Source organism: Chlamydotis macqueenii, chromosome 20 (genome assembly GCF_036417535.1).
Source record: "Chlamydotis macqueenii isolate bChlMac1 chromosome 20, bChlMac1.mat, whole genome shotgun sequence".
Classification (NCBI taxonomy): Eukaryota; Metazoa; Chordata; class Aves; order Otidiformes; family Otididae; genus Chlamydotis; species Chlamydotis macqueenii.
Window position 1 is genome coordinate 8,910,177 of NC_141575.1, and position 15,744 is coordinate 8,925,920.

The window sequence follows — 15,744 nt, forward strand, 5'->3', positions numbered from 1 at the left end:
GGATGAGTGGAGGAACAGCAGGAGAGCGTTCTGGCAGGCAAAGTTCTCCCCAGGCACCTGAGCCCCACCCTCTTCTCCATCTCTTGGGACAATGTACTTTCTATGCCGGTGGCATCCAGGAGGGCCTCCCCACAGCATGCCGTGCTCCTAAGCTGGCCCTGCTTTTCTCATCTCCTTGAAGGCATCTTTTATGGGGAAAACAGAATCCATAATGCTGCCATGGTTAAAAGGTGCAGGAAAGGAGCGGTGGGAGTGGAGGCAGGAGGGAGGCCAGGCTCCACTGAACATCTCTGGCAGGGGAAGAAGAGAGGGAGGAGCAAGGGATGGGGATGGATTGAGGTCTTACAGCCTGTTTGCTCTCCTCATAAAGACTGCACAAAGCACCAAGGGAATAATCTCACTATTACCAAGTGAATCATCCCAAGTCAGTTCCAGTTGAGTGGTGTTTGATAAAAAACAAGGTGCATGCAACCTGGAACCATTTCCTTTCTTATTTTCTCCCCTTCATAGATACAACTTTCTTTCTCCACCCTCTTTTTGGTCTCTTCTACCCTCTAGTTCTTGCTGCTTTGGTGAATCATCTCCGGCTTCAGGACTGGTGACCTGTGCACAGTTAGCAGAGCCTGACTCACTTTTCTCCTCTACATGTTCTTTCCACAGCCTTGGGAAGGTTGGGTTTCAGTTGTTGGGGTTTGCATTGGTTTGGTTGGGTTTTTTTTTCCACTTCACTTTATCAACATTTTCCGGGGGACCAGGGGAAGAGAAAGGAGAAGAGAGACCTGAGAGAGTTCATTGTTTGGGTAATTTTCCCTACTGCTAAATGTCAACATCCTACGCTTGATGCTTAGGATAGGGAGTAGAGGGACTTCTATTTCAGGCTTTGCAAGGGATGGGAGAGAATCGCCTTATCTGTCTAAGGGTCAAGTGATGTTTGGGTTCTATTTATGGATCTGAAGAAAGGAGGGAAGCGATAACGTCGCCGCACGAGCTCCAGGTTGGCTACCTGGCACTGGCTTCCCTCATCAGCACAGATCCAGGAACATCCCTGGAATCCATTTACTGCTTGGCTTAATCCTGCTCTTCTCCTTCTGGGGATCTGTCTTTTGTCGTCTGAGTGGCAAGGTGTTGCACAGTTACTGGTGATGACGTGTCTCCAACTAACCATCCTAGAGCAATCGGTGATCCTGGGGATGGGAAGCATGCCCAGATACCTGGCTTTGCCAAGGACATCTAGGAGTCAAACAACTCTTCCCACCATGGAGGGCCTTTGGTGAGATGGGGTCCCGGAAGACATCCTCCATCAGAGCTGTCCTGGCTACTAACAACTCCCCTTTCCTATGGATGCCAGGATTGATTTGTCTTGGTTTCTGGGAAACATGACTTAAAATTCCAAGCAGAAGGCATTCTTTCTGTGCCAGCGTCCTGCTGTGCGCTCACGGCAGGTATCCTCAGTGCCTGGGGTTTGCTCACTTGTAAAAAAGGGTTAATAGTCTTTCAGAGATGAAAGCCAGCTATTAGTGGTTAGAGATCTGGGCTGGGGCTCTGGGTTATAAACCTCAAATTTGCCTTCTGCCTGCTGTCTTGAAAAAGTAATTTCCTTTCTTTGCGTCCCTGCTCCTTCGCCTGCTGCCTCTCGTGATGCTGCAGCCCTCTGTGCCACGAGTGCATATCGTAACAAAGCTCGCGTCTTGTCCAAGGGATGTAAATGGTGCCACGTTGTTGGAGGTATTAATGGCTTTTGTGAAGTACATTGAAGTCTGGGTGTCAGGAGCCTTGTTGACATGTGTTTTGTCCTCAAGGAAACAAAATCAGCTCAATTAAAAAAAGTCAGAGATTGTGTTCTGTCCTTGTGAGGAGCAGGACTGTGCAGTGGTGACCTTGTAGTCTTAGTGGAAAAGGTGGAGTGCTTGCTGATGTGATGATGGATGCTGAAGTAAACTCCTCACGGCCAAGAGATTCCCAGCGCTTTCTCCTCTTCACTGACTTGTGCATCAAAACTGTGAAGAAAAATATTAACTTCATTCTGGGGAAATCAATAAGTGAATGATTCGTTATCTGTGTTAAGAAAGCTCTTGTGAATTTACTGTAGTGACCCAGGTGAAGAACTGGTGTTAGTTTGTGCGTATGCCAGTCCTGCCCAAGTGGGTGTCTTCTAGCGTCTGAGTTTGGTCGGATAATTGCTTCATTTCTCAGTTTTGTCCTGAAAATTGCATTTGGCTTCTCTTGTGCTACCTGTTTGGATAAATGGAGAGCTATGAAGAGAGGCACAGTCAAATAACACACTTTCTAGTCTGAATCTGAGGTAACTGAACATATCTACAAAAACATGTAGAACTCATTGTGTTTGCACAGGGTTTAACCTCGGTCCTGCGAGCATGTATGTTAGTTTATCTGGCACGCGAGTGTAATGGAACAGCTCACATGAATAAAGCTAAACATGTGTAAATGTTTGCAAGATACGGGTCAATAATTCTTGGGAAATCATAGCAAACCAGCTCTTTATTTTCTTATGCAGCAGTGTTCTCCGATCCATCTTAGACGAGTGATCTGAAATATCTGTAATAATCATTACGGTGCAGTTGTTCCAAAGAGCTCACAGCCAGGATGCAGGAACTCAGCGAGCGTAAATTGTTATTGTTCCATTGACTTCAAGGGAGCTACAGGAGATTTTATGAGCTGAGGATCTGCCCCCACATTCTCAAATGGCCGAAACTGCGTATCAGGGCCAAAGAAGAGATCCGCTTCCTCGCGGGTCCCTCCATCAGGACCAATTTTTCTCGGTGTTTGTTGGCGAACAGGCTGCGGATCTGGCTGTGGTTGTGTGTGCTGAGCCCTTCGGAATACACTGGTCCAAAGTCCTATCACTAATTCATCAGCATTTATGCATACGACCGCTGTTTAGAATAAATGGGACCAAACAAAGAGTAGTTTCTCTAAGTTGGTTGCCACCAGAGGTCCACTTTCCAGCACTGGGCCATGGAGACAAGAGGGGACCAGGAGCGGGGTTAGGCAGCAATGGCAGTACAGAAGAAGCTGGCTGACCCAAGAAGTAAAAAATTCCACTTTCCCAATAAGTGCAAGGAGAAGTGAAGCACAGATCAGCTGATGGCTTTTCAGCATAGGTTTAAAGTGATTTGATTTGACAAATCACCCGAGATTATTATGGTTTTAGTGATTAATTACGCCCTGTGTTTCTTTCTAGGAACCGTTCTTTCCCCCTCCTGCTAGTCTGGTATTTGCATCTGTTTGTAGGGCTTGATCTCCAGTGGTGCCAGTCAGCCAGGGGGTTCTGTGGGAGACTAAACTCCTGGAGTATTTGGTCATAAAGAGCTGAAAATGAAGATAAGAGGCTGCTCAGCAGAGCTGGAAATGAAGGACCTGACCCTGCTCTTTGGCAGGTCTGCCTTGCTTTCTTCATAGACTGTCATGGGCTAGGCAGGTTAGAAGTTTATGTACTGGGCAAGTTTGTGTGTCAGAGGCATTGTAGGTATCCCTTGGACTGGCCTTGTCCAATGTGTCCAGTCACCTTGTCCTTGACCTTTCTTTAGGAAGGATCCCAGGATTTGTCCTCTGACATGTCCTATGTCAAAACTACTCCCTTTCAAGTGTGGTCATTTTAATCCCAGCAACAGATGGAACTTCCCAGTGCTCTGGACTGGTGGAGCCCGGCTCTTTGGTACCATCTTTGCATCCAAAATATAGAATCATAGAATCATAGAATGGTTAGGGTTGGAAGGGACCTTCAAAGGTCATCTGGTCCAACCCCCCTGCAAGGAGCAGGGACATCCCTGACTAGGTCAGGTTGCTCAGAGCCTCATCCAGCCTGGCCTTGAACGTTTCCAGAGATGGGGCCTCCACCACCTTTCTGGGCAACCTGTTCCAGTGTTCTATAACTCGCATCGTAAAAATTTTTTTCCTAATTTCTAATCTAAATCTACCCCCCTCTATTTTAAAACCATTACCTCTGGTCCTATCGCAACAGGCCCTACTAAACAGCCTTTCCCCATCTTTCTTGTAGCCCCCTTGAGGTACTGGAAGACCGCTATCAGGTCTCCCCGGAGCCTCCTCTTCTGCAGGCTGAACAGCCCCAACTCTCTCAGCCTGTCCTCATAAGAGAGGTGCTCCAGCCCTTTTATCATCTTCGTGGCCTCCTCTGGACCTTCTCCAACTGGTCCATGTCCTTCTTGTGCTGGGGGCTCCAGAACTGGACACAGTACTCCAGGTGGGGTCTCACCAGGGCAGAGTAGAGGGGCAGAATCACCTCCCTCGACCTGCTGGCCATGCTCCTCTTGATGCAGCCCAGGATGCGGTTGGCCTTCTGGGCCGCAAGGGCGCATTGCCTGCTCATGTTAAGCTTCTCATCCACCAGCACTCCCAAGTCCTTCTCCTCAGGGCTGCTCTGAATCCATTCCCCGCCCAGCCTGTATTTGTGCCTGGGATTGCCATGACCCAGGCGCAGGACCTTGCACTTGGCCTGGTTGAACTTCATGAGGTTGGCACGGGCCCACCTCTCCAGCCTGTCAAGGTCCCTCTGGATGGCATCCCTCCCTTCCAGCGTGTCGACGGCACCACACAACTTGGTGTCGTCGGCGAACTTACTGAGGGTGCACTCTATCCCACTGTCCATGTCGCTGACAAAGATGTTGAACAGGGCCAGGCCCAGCACGGACCCCTGAGGGACGCCACTCGTGACCGGTCTCCACATGGACATTGAGCCGTTGACCACCACTCTGAGTGCGGCCATCCAGCCAACTCCTTATCCACCGAGTGGTCCGTCCATCAAACCCATGTCTCTCTAGTTTAGAGATAAGGATGTCGTGCAGGACAGTGTCAAAAGCTTTGCACAAGGCCAGGTAGATGATGTCAGTTGCTCGTCCCTTGTCCACCGATGCCATCACCCCGTCATAGAAGGCCACCAAATTGGTCAGGCACAATCTGCCGTTGGTGAAGCCATGTTGGCTGTCACCAACCACCTCCTTGCTCTCCATGTGCCTTAGCATGGTTTCCAGGAGAATCTGCTCCATGACCTTGCCAGACACAGAGGTGAGGCTGACCGGCCTGTAGTTACCTGGGTCTTCCTTATTCCCCTTTTTAAAAATTGGGGTTATGTTCCCTCTCTTCCAGTCATCGGGGACCTCACCAGACATGGGAGTCATGTTCAGACTCTTTCCCCTAGGAACCAGAAGAATGCAATAGCGTTGTGCGTTTAAGAAGGAAGAGGTTTTGGTACAGGTTTTGTTGCCATCTCTGAAGTATCTGACACATTGGTTTATGCTGTAGGATGGTGGCTCTGGGACTACAGCAGGGCTGGTGGGATTCCTGGAGAACATAAGGCTCCGTGTGGTTCCTGGATCTGCTAGGCTGCTGACTACAAGCCTTGGGGACCACGAAGTGGTCTGGACCACTGGTCAATTGTTTAGAAATCTCTAATTAAAAATAAGCTGAAAAATAAAGGAAAGCAAGAATGAGGGTGGGAACTAGATCTGTGGTGATGGACAAAATCTTCTGCCAGACAAGAAGTATCTGAGGACAAAGCTCATGTCTTTGCTTTGTGTCTGCAAAACTCCCAGCACAAACGGGTTCTCGCTTTGCCTCAAAATCAAGTAACTATTTTAACATGCTGCAGAGCCCAAAGCACACTCCAAGGGAACAGATAAATTCACTTGGACTCTCCACCATGCTCATGTGAATACGTGGCTTTGAGATTGGAACTGGCTCATGCCTGGATGGCTCCAAGCATCGCAGAGTCAGCTTGTGTCTGGCTGCGGTTGACCCTTAGCAACCCAGTGAACCTTGAGAAATACTGGAGGGCTCGCAGCACAGAATGAAACACATTAATTCTCACTTTCCTCCAGCAGCGTGCTGCCTTGGGGTAGATGGAAGAGGTGATGCGTTTTTTACGTGAGTTGAAGTGGTTTTTTTGAGGTCTTAGATATTGACTGTGAAAGAACTGTGGTAAGCAGTTTGTGGAGAGCTCAGGTGAAGGAGCACTGAGTCCTGTTGATGACCCTAAAAGAAGAAAACACTCATGATTAGCCTTGTGCATCATGTTTTTAGAACATTGCAGCTCATCCAAATTAAGACCATTTCCTTCTGTTTGACTGGCTGCTCTTGATAAGAAAAGTGCGAGACAGCCCATCCTTCATTTCCACATGGTCACTCCATGTGCAGCAAGATGTGGCCCTGGAGAGCACCAGCAAAGCCATTCAAGGGACTTTATTGGCACTGGAAGACAACTTTTGCTCTTAGCTCAGCTAAAACACTGCTCCTTAAATTTAGCTGTCTACGAATGCAGTCTTCCATCTGCAGAGGAACTGGAAGGACCAGAGGAGAGGACATCATCATTGTTAATGTGTCTGGTAGCATACAGGCATAGGAAGCAAATTCTCCCCAAATTTGTAACTTAGGCAAGGTGAAATAGTTCAGAGAAGTACTGCAGTTTGCACCTTTGGGCAAGGGAAGCACAAACTGTGCCCAAAGTTGCACAGCATCATCACTGGCTTTTCTGTTTCAGTCTAGACAACCTGTGCCCAGCCAGAGGGATTCCCAATGGACGTGTCTTTGAGAAAAGTCACGACAAATAAATTATTTCAGAGGCTGCAGGCTTTTTGGGCGTGGGGCTTAGGTTCCTATCTAACATGAGAGCATGGATGTTCCCAGAATGTGGGCAGAAGATTTTTGAGTAACAACTAGGCCTTTTTATTTCTTTCATAATCTGGCAAGCCATGCAGGGAAGGAGGTTTTGACATTCTTCCACCAGCATCAGTAGGTACAGTTTGCTTTCAGTGATCTAGGCAGCGAGACAGACCATCTGCTGATGTAAATCGGAACAGCTCCACTGCCTAAAGTGATGTTACACTAATTTAAATCAGCCCATCGTCTCCAAGACAAACCACCTTCCACTGCCTTCCCCCGCCAAGCGCCAGACTCGAAGCACATTGAACGCAGTTACAACCTTGTTGTGGAGGAGGCACCCTGCAACCCTGTGCTCCCCGTCGACCCGTCCCAAAACCCAATCCAAGCCTTCTGTTCGCAGCCCTCCTCTGAACCTTCCCTCCTTGGAGGCACAGCCCTGGAGGAAGAGGAGGGTGGCATGAGGACCCCCAAAAGGTGACGGACGCAGAGGAGGGCTGAACGTGCCATTCGTTTCAGGAACCAAAACCTGGCAAGAGCAAAGTGAAGCAAGGTCTCTCTTTCCATCTGCTTTGCTGGCATTGCTCTGGAGGTCGCTGCTGGGGACAGAGGTCCTCACTGGGCCTCATCTGCCTTCCCTGGGCTCCCTCATTTATGCCCACTTGGGCCTCTGACATTCTACTCTGTTTTTCTTTCCTTGAAAATGGATCGGGAATTGGGAGCTGCTGCGCAGGAACGCGCCTGTTCCCCATTACAGCTCCACCGGGGCTGTAACACGATCGTGCCTGCTCCGTACCCACACAGATATTTATTTATCCATACAGGCTTTCTCCTTGTTTTCATTAAGTTAGGCAGAAAAGGTTAATCTTTCTTCTGCTAAAGCTTCAAAACCAACCAAGCTAAATAAAATATGATTTCTTTCATTTCTTTTTTAAAGGACACTCTCTCTTTTTTTTTTTCTTTTTCCCCTTAAGTACCAGAATGAGGTCACAGTCAGAGATGCCACAAGAGTAAATTGAAAACAGGTTGAAAAAAAGCAAAAGGGAGAAAGATGGAAAGAGAAAACCACAGTCAGAAGAAAGTGACTGGTAACGTTGCTGGGTTGGTTCCATCCAGTCTAGTAAAGAAGCTGTCAAGACAGAGGTGCTGTGCCTTCCTGCTTTCCCCTTTGTGCTCTTTCTAGGAACCTTGAAGGTGAAAGGCATCAGGAGATCTCCTTTCGTCTTCATTTCCACTTTGGTTTACACAGCCTGGGTTTTTTCCGTGCGGCTCTCGGCACAGGGACGCGGGCTGAAGGTGTGGGAACATCTCTGAGGGTCCCAGCGCTTCCTGTTGCCCCTCTCACCTCCTGGAGGCTCCTGGCCTCGCCCTCTCGTTTGGTCTGGTCGCCGTAGCTCTGGTTGTCTTCGGCGGGATGGTTGATAGGTGATTCATCCAGCCTGCCATCCGCAGCTGCTGGGCACTGGCACGGCTCGTGGTGGAAGGACTGAGGCAGACTAAGATTGCTGGATGCTGCAAGCAAGCGGCCTGAGCCTGCTCCCATCCATTTTCATTCCTCGGCCCCCATTCCTGCCCATCTGAGCCTCCTGCTGCTAGAAATGTGCTCACTTGAGAGCAGATTGCCAGCTCAGCCTCGCAGACAGGCAGCTGAGCCGAGGGTGTCCTCCTCCTCCAGCCCAGACATTGGGTTTGAGTTCGCAGGTGGCTTTCCCAGAGCCAAAAAGAGGAGGTTTGCCAAACTCCACATCCATGTCTGAGGAAGAGGATGAGGCAGTAGCGAGAGGTTGCACTGGAGAGAGGAGGAAAATGCCACCTGGAGGGAGCTGCCTCTTCCCAGCTGTCGTTAGCAGAGCAGAGGCTGATTTTTCAAAAGCTGCCTGGGGAATCTAGTCAGGGATGTCCCTGCTCCTTGCAGGGGGGTTGGACTAGATGACCTTTGAAGGTCCCTTCCAACCCAAACCATTCTATGATTCTATGAACTGGATGGTTTGGGGCAGACCTGGGAAGGCAGTGACATGGAAATGAGGGGAAAAAAGAGTCTTGCAGGGGTTTGGGAGCATCAGCATCCCTCTGCTGAGCACCATTGCTACCATCTTTTGCTCTGTACACAGCACTTACCATAGAGATGCTGAGCTCTGGTCTAGATCGTTTTACTGCTGAGAAGTGAATGCAGGTGAGGCATCCTCCCAGGAGCTGGACATTTGTCCTTGATATCTGTAACAGCTTATTGCTTTATTTAGTGTGACATCAATTATTTATTACTATTAATGAAGGACACAGATGGCTGTCTGGTCAATAAAATATCTCCTACTCCACAGAGATGATCTACTTAGCTATCATTTACTCTGCAGAGAACCTTTGGATTCTTTCTGAAATTTAATAACGCAAGCAAAGATGCTACAGCAAGCTGTAAGGCTTGTGCTTCAGGGCTGCTTTGGGAGGCTGAAATCCCTCTTTATATTTGCTGGCAGGGTGTGTGAGAATACAGGTCCAGACGGGAAGGAGAAGCCCCTTGGCTTTCCATCACAAGCTACTTACCCGTATAATCCCTTTTATAAAGTGATCAGGCTCTGTCTTAGGAGATAGTTAGGTTATTTGCCCTTCTCAGGAGTAGACTGTTTATTCAGATCCAATTTACTTTCTTTTGCTATTACTACCAATTAACCTAAATATTTATTTTCCACCTGAGTGCCTGTCCTGCTAATGTGTTCACAGTGTTGTGTATTTCTGCTTGACCTTTTTATCTTTCTGCTCGTATGGTAAACTTGTGCTTTTTGTTATTTTGCAGTGAAGCCGCCTCTCCTGCTTTTCCTGGGCCTTGTTCGTAAGCACAGATGAGCAATGCTACACCCTGAGCTCTCGCCATTGCCTTGTGCAGTTAGGGCATTATTTCTCTATGGCTACAACATCCCAAGACCACTTTTCCTTGCTAGGGCAACATCAGTGGTCCATCATCCTCTGGCAATGCCAGGAAACGCACCTGTTGCCTTAGCTGCATTCCACCAACAACATCCCAGCCTAAATCCAGGGAATAACTTGTTTTCAGGTCCTAGGGAAGGCTTAGGAAATTTCATTTCAGCTGCTCTCAGAGCACCGCAGACTGAACAAAGACAGACCTCTCTTGTGTGAGATGAACAAATAAAAGTTGCCCTGTGCTCTGCTTCGCCCAGGGAAGAGCACGGAAGGGCAGCTCCCTGCGTTGGCTGCGGACTGACAGCTTCGGGTCGCCAGTGCGTCCCTGGGGTGTCCCTTACCCGACCCCGTCTTTGCTTCGCAATCCGTGCGGTCTGGCACCACCAGCGATCGCACTGCTGCTTACACAGGTGCAGCAAGACTCCCAGCCTTGGGGCTGAGGTTTCAGCACCTTTACTGGCATCTGTTTGGCTGTTTTCATAACACTCTTTGGTTTTGTTTGATTGTGGCAGGGACAACATGGGGGGAAAGCTCCCCAGAGGCTTAGGATTGCACACAAAGCACCCTCTGGTTGTAGGGGTTTTGTTGCAAGGGTTTTGGCTTAACCCAAGTTGACACCGCATGTTTTTCTCTCCCATCCCATCCTTGTGCTTCCTGGCATGGATATCCTGACTGATGCTCCTTGTACCCATGGACTGCCAGTCTCCATCTCCCCTTGATCTCCTCCAGTTGCTCATCACAGTCTCTCTGCCCAGCTCTGCTCTTTCCTACCCCTCGTCGGCTGCCTCTCCACCTTGCGTGCTCTGGAGGAAGGTGGGAGGTCCCACACCAGGCACCCATGGGATGATCTGTCCCCTCGTGGAGTTTCTTCCTGGTCAGAAGAGATGTTGCTTGAAGTCTGAAGAAGTTAAAACGCTCTTGCTCTAGTTCAGCAGCACTATCTGGTCCTGCTTCTTTGTTAAGTGTTTGTGATTCGTCTGCTTTGTAAGTCACGGCAGTGTCTGTGCTGGATGACTCCTGGTGACAGGGAGTGCCCCAGTCCAGCCCAATGTCATATGGAAAGGGATGGAAATGAAAGCTGGAAAGGAGCAATAGGGGTTTGTTTGTTTGTTTGTTTAAACCATAAACCCAGAGCTAAGGGGCTTGCTCGAGGCCGTTCAGCGCTCGTGACCTCCAAGCAGTGATGTTACTGCTGCCGGCCCCACCTGCCTGTTGGGTTGACTTGGGGTTTGGTGTGGAACTGGGGCTGGGGACTGGGCTTAGCTTTGGAGACCAGTGACAGAGCTGCCTGAAAAAAAGTTTGGAAAGAACAAGTCATGCTGGGAGCATTAAAATGAATAATTAAGGCTTGGATTCCTTTAGGGAGGAAAAGAATTTATTGCTACTCTTTTCTCGAGCCAAGGGGGACGCTTGTTACTGAGTTGTGTATTTTGAGACGAGATGCAAGCGTGGTTTGGGGGGGCTGGCGAGGAGGGGATTTTTTTGTTTTACCTGGGTGACCCAGCTGCACCCCGAGCTGTTCTGGGCTGGTTATACCCTGGGTTATTCCTGATGGTCTGTCCCAAGAACCTCGGCTTGTGCTGCGTTTCAGTAGTCCTCTGTCACTTCTGCTTTCGGAAAAATAAAGGAAGAGAAGTGCTGAGGAGGGAATTCTCCTCCTGCCTCTGCTGTGCCTTGACATTTACACATCCACGAGGTCCCCGGCACAGCAATCTGCGTCCAGGTGTGCTTACACCACCAGAACTCTGTCAGCTGTGGCGGCCCTGTCTCTGGTTCCCATCAGCGGGAGTGGGGGCACAACCAGGGCAGCTGCTGGGGTTTGTTTTTTACCATTACTCTGGTGCAAAATGGGAATTGAATGCGATGAGCTCTAACCGACAGCCAGCCTGCCCGCTGCAAGGAGATGGGTCACGTGGCTGTGGGTAGTCTGGCCCAAAAAGCTTAATAAATGGAGCGTTTTCAGTTTCAGCTGGGTCATGATCTAAGTGTTTAATAAGCTTTATAAACCAGAAGACAAAAAAAAAAAGAGTTTTTCAGCATTTTAAATTATTATTTTTCTTAGAATGCTTGTGAAGGGGCAGTGGTGCCTTCAGCATGGCTGAGGGAGCTGCAGGAGCCAGCAGAGTGCACGTGAAAGGGAATGCAAAGCTACTGGTTTTAACTGGGAAAAAAAAAATTCACAAAAAAGCCCAACACATTGAGAGAAATTCCATCCAAGCTCTAAAAATGTCTCCTTTCCTGATAACCTAACATAGCAGAAGCACATTTCAGCTGTGACAGGGTATTTTTGCAAAAGACCCTGTCCCCTTTAAGAGTGGAATGTGAGTCAGGGCAGGTGAGCCCTATTTAGGCAGGCATCCTGCTCTTCTGGGACCCCCAGCCTATCCCAGGGTGGTGGTCCTGCACGTGGTGAGTCCCCACGTTGTCTGTGTGCTCTGCGAGTGTGCCCTTCCACTGTCCATGCGATGACTTAGTGCTGATCCTGGTTTCTGCGGTGGGTCCGTGTCACAGCTGATGGCCCAGGTGGGTTTCCTCCTTGGGTGATATTCTCCAGTAGACTGGGACCATTACTACCAGCCACAGCCAGCTAGGCTTTGTTGGTTGCCTGTGCTGCATAGATGTATTCCTGCCGTGTTTTTTTCAAATGCTCAGCAGTAATTTTGTACCTGTATTGATGTCTCGGTCTTGCTGCTCTCTTTGCTCTTCAGGAGAATCCTTGAGCTTTGCGGATGATTTGCTTTCCGGCCTTGCAACGTCCTGCGTGGCAGCGGGTCGGAGCCACGGAGACGTCCCTGACACCAGCCTCTATTCAGTCATTTTCAAGTGCCTGGAGCCAGACGGTCTGTACAAGTAAGGAGAGGCATGTGGGGAGGCGCTGGGGCCAGGAGGGACCTCCAATGCTGTTGCTTAATTGTTATTCATATTTTTGGTCGGCACTATGTAACACTAATCACTGGAGAAGCGATGAGGCTCTTTCTGTTGCTTTGGGTGTCAGGCTCTGGTAGTGAAAAAGAAAACCAGTGGCTACCAGTACAGCACTGGAGGCACTGGGATTCTGTGGAAGACTCCTGGAATAACTCGTGTTTTCAGCATGCTGGTCTTCCAGATCCATGCCTGGTGGGGTTGGGTTGTCTCCCATGGGTGAACTGAGCTGACGTGGACAGGTTGAACCAAGTTGCCTGTCCTGGTGGACCAAAGCAGCCAGGTGTCCAAAGTGGTGGTGTTTATGTAGGTTCCTGTTTGTGTTGGTAGGACACATACACCAGATCAGAGAGACATTAAATCCATCTGCCCCGCCCCCCCAAGTTGCTTCTGCAGGGATGCTTGGCCGTGCCAGTGCTGATGTTGTTCACCTGACTCTTCCAAGATATCTTTGAGAACATGGGACTGGATTTTCTCTTTGAATCCTATAGAGGAATTCATGTCCCAAGCAAAGGGATAACTTCAGCATCCAGATACGAACTTCTCCTTCAGTATTGTTTGGAGAGGATCTGGCCTTTTCAACCTGACTTCTTAGCCAGGGCATCCTCCGTCTTGAGGGGGACATCAGGAGTCAGGACAGTAAGAGAGAAAAAAAGTAGAGAAAAAAGGCAAGGAGATGGAGGAGAGACAGAGTGAGCAAAGAGAAACACCCAGGGCTTCATGTCAGAGCGACTGTAATAATTAAAACACATTTTGTAGTGAGTAATGAAACTTTTTATGGGACCACAAAAGCATTTAAAGTGAGAGCTGGCAAATGGTCTGTCAGCGAGAACTTTTAAAGATCTTGATGAATATTTTCCCTCGGCCGTCCCTTCCACGCCCCCCAGTTAAGCGTGTTGACAGCCTCTGGAGAAGTAGCTGTTATTACGCATCCCTCGCACGGGGCTGTGTCCAGGAGCGGGCTCCAAGTGATACCTCTTGCCATTTAATCATTGTAAATGTTTTCCTGTTAAATATCTGTAATGCATAAATATAATTATTAATATCTCTGGGAACGGGGCTGCTCTGAAGAGGTGCCAGGGAGAGGCTGGAGCGATCGCAGAGCTTGCTAATGACCCGCTTGCACGTAAAAGTGGCCGATTGTGAGCTCTCAGCCGTTCGGCTTACGGCTGCCAGGGCACCAGGCGAGGGACGAGCCACTGGGTTTGGTGGGGAGATGGCTGCTGAGGTGAAGGCATGGAGCTGGGAGCCAGAAGGTCTGGCTGGCAAAGCATCTTCCCCGTCTGCCAGGCAGGGATAATTGCACTCACCCATCACTTTAGGCGCTCCGTGATCTAATTCCTGATGTCTGTGAAGGGCTGGGAGAGCCTCGGGTGGATGGTGGAAAGCTTTGTCATCGCTTTGGTCAAAGCCAGACTGCTGCCTCACAGCAGCATGCCAGCGAGGCATGCTGCCATGGAGAGGGTCAGCGGAGTCGGCGAAGCCCCGTGCCCTGGAACTGGCTGTGGGCAGCTCCCGCTTTCTGTGGGTGCCCTGGGGTGAGGGACAGTAGTTTTTTGTGGGGAGCCAGGTAGCTAGCAGGCAACAGTCTCCTGGCATTGAGGAGCTTTGGACCTCGTCCTTCTGCGGGGACAGGCCCTGGGGTGACGCGGAGTGTCCCAAAAAAGCGCACGCACACATACGACAGCACACTCTCTTCAGCATCTGCTGCTGCATGCCCATCCCACCGGCATGGACCGCGCAGCCACTGCTCACCGCGTCCGCGTGCGCTGCCGTGGATGCGTGCGTATCCAGCACACACACGTTTGCTGCAGCCTGGAACCTAACCAGCACGTGTTTGCTTGGCATCCGGGCATTCTCAGCTCCATAGGCACACACGTTAGATGTTCCTCCATTCACATGTCCATACAGTTGCAACGTAGCATGAGGAAAGCCAGAACAGTGAAATGTGAGGCTAACGCGCTGTTCTGAGCCCGTGCAGACGTAACAACAACCGAAACACGGGCACGGGGTCACTTGTTAAACTGAATTTCTTCTCTTTTCATTTGTTTCTGTGGAAAAATAGCTGTCTTGGAAGTCTCTGGCCTGGGTATCATCCTGATTATGGCTGCTCAGCAGGGGCTTGCATCTTTCTCTGGGCTGTTAGGTGAGCACACAGCCTCTGCAGCATCAGAGCTCTGCGAAAGCAAATGCTTTTGCTTGTTCAGTAGTGCGAGGGTATCGTGTAAACCCAGAGAGGGGACTGTGAGATCGTGGAAGTCTCTTCTGCTCTGTAAATGTGTTGGACATCCTGTCCCTCCTCTTCCATAGTACCTATGGCAGTTGCACTCTGCTGTTGACCATTCGTTTGGAGTGTTACCAGCCTGAGATCAAAGCTGAGCTGGAGTATGAAAAACAAAACCAAAAAATGCCCTACAAGAAAACAAATAAACAAAGTCTGATTGATTCCTCTACTTTTGAGACTTCTATAATTTCAAAACAAGCTAACAAAAGGAGAACTCCTTTCTTTGTCCTTTGCAGTTTCAGTCTGACAAAAACATGTTGCCTGTCAGCCCTTCTCTTTCTTCTGCCTGAGGTACATTGGGATTGGGATGCCCCTCCCTGCACAGAGGGTTTTCAGAAGGAAAGTAGTTCATGCCAGCGAAGATGGATGTGCTCCGTATGCTCGTGTACACACATGGACATGCCGGTGTGTCAGACATGGGTGCCCATGGTGGCGATCCATGCTGTGGTTGTGTAAATGTGCCCACATGGATGTACACAGGGACACTCAGGATGGCCCTTGAAGAGTGTCCAGTTTGGTTTAAGCTCTTAAAAAACAAAAGTCTTGTAATTCTTGCAAAATGCATCACAGGAAAAGAGATTGTTCTCCCCTGAGGTGAGCTAGGCCAGGGCAATCTGTCAAGCTTCCCCTCAGGTGGAAGAGGATGAGGTGAGGAAGTTGGAGGGAGAGATGTCTATGTGTCTTTTATGTGCTCGTCTTGCATGGGCCAGCCAGTCAGGACGACGGTTAATGCCAGTCAGACCGATGGTTTGGGAGCTTGGGAGCACTGTGCTGGGACAGGTGACACATGATGTGCCAAGCACCAAACACCAGTCAAGAGAAAGGGCTCTGGCTTGTCTGAGATGTCAGACTCAGCCTGGAAGACTGAACTTTCATTGCTCATGGCCCTCACGTAGCTCAGCACCCTGCAAACCCAACTGATCTCTTCGCTGCAGAGACAGGAGCTACTCCCTGTGCGTCCCGCAGCCTCCCTGAGCCTTCAGCCCAGCTCA

The 15,744-nt window shown here is 49.6% G+C and overlaps 1 protein-coding gene across 2 annotated transcripts in view; it reads left to right on the forward strand.

Moving 5' to 3' along the window:
- ASTN2 (astrotactin 2) overlaps positions 1-15,744 on the forward strand; it is a 329,274-nt gene that overhangs the window by 284,673 nt on the left and 28,857 nt on the right. For both annotated transcript variants that reach the window (XM_086763491.1, XM_086763492.1), the window contains exon 20: positions 12,255-12,396. In XM_086763491.1, coding sequence (XP_086619617.1) covers positions 12,255-12,396 — 142 coding nt within the window. The remainder of the gene's footprint in view (positions 1-12,254; positions 12,397-15,744) is intronic.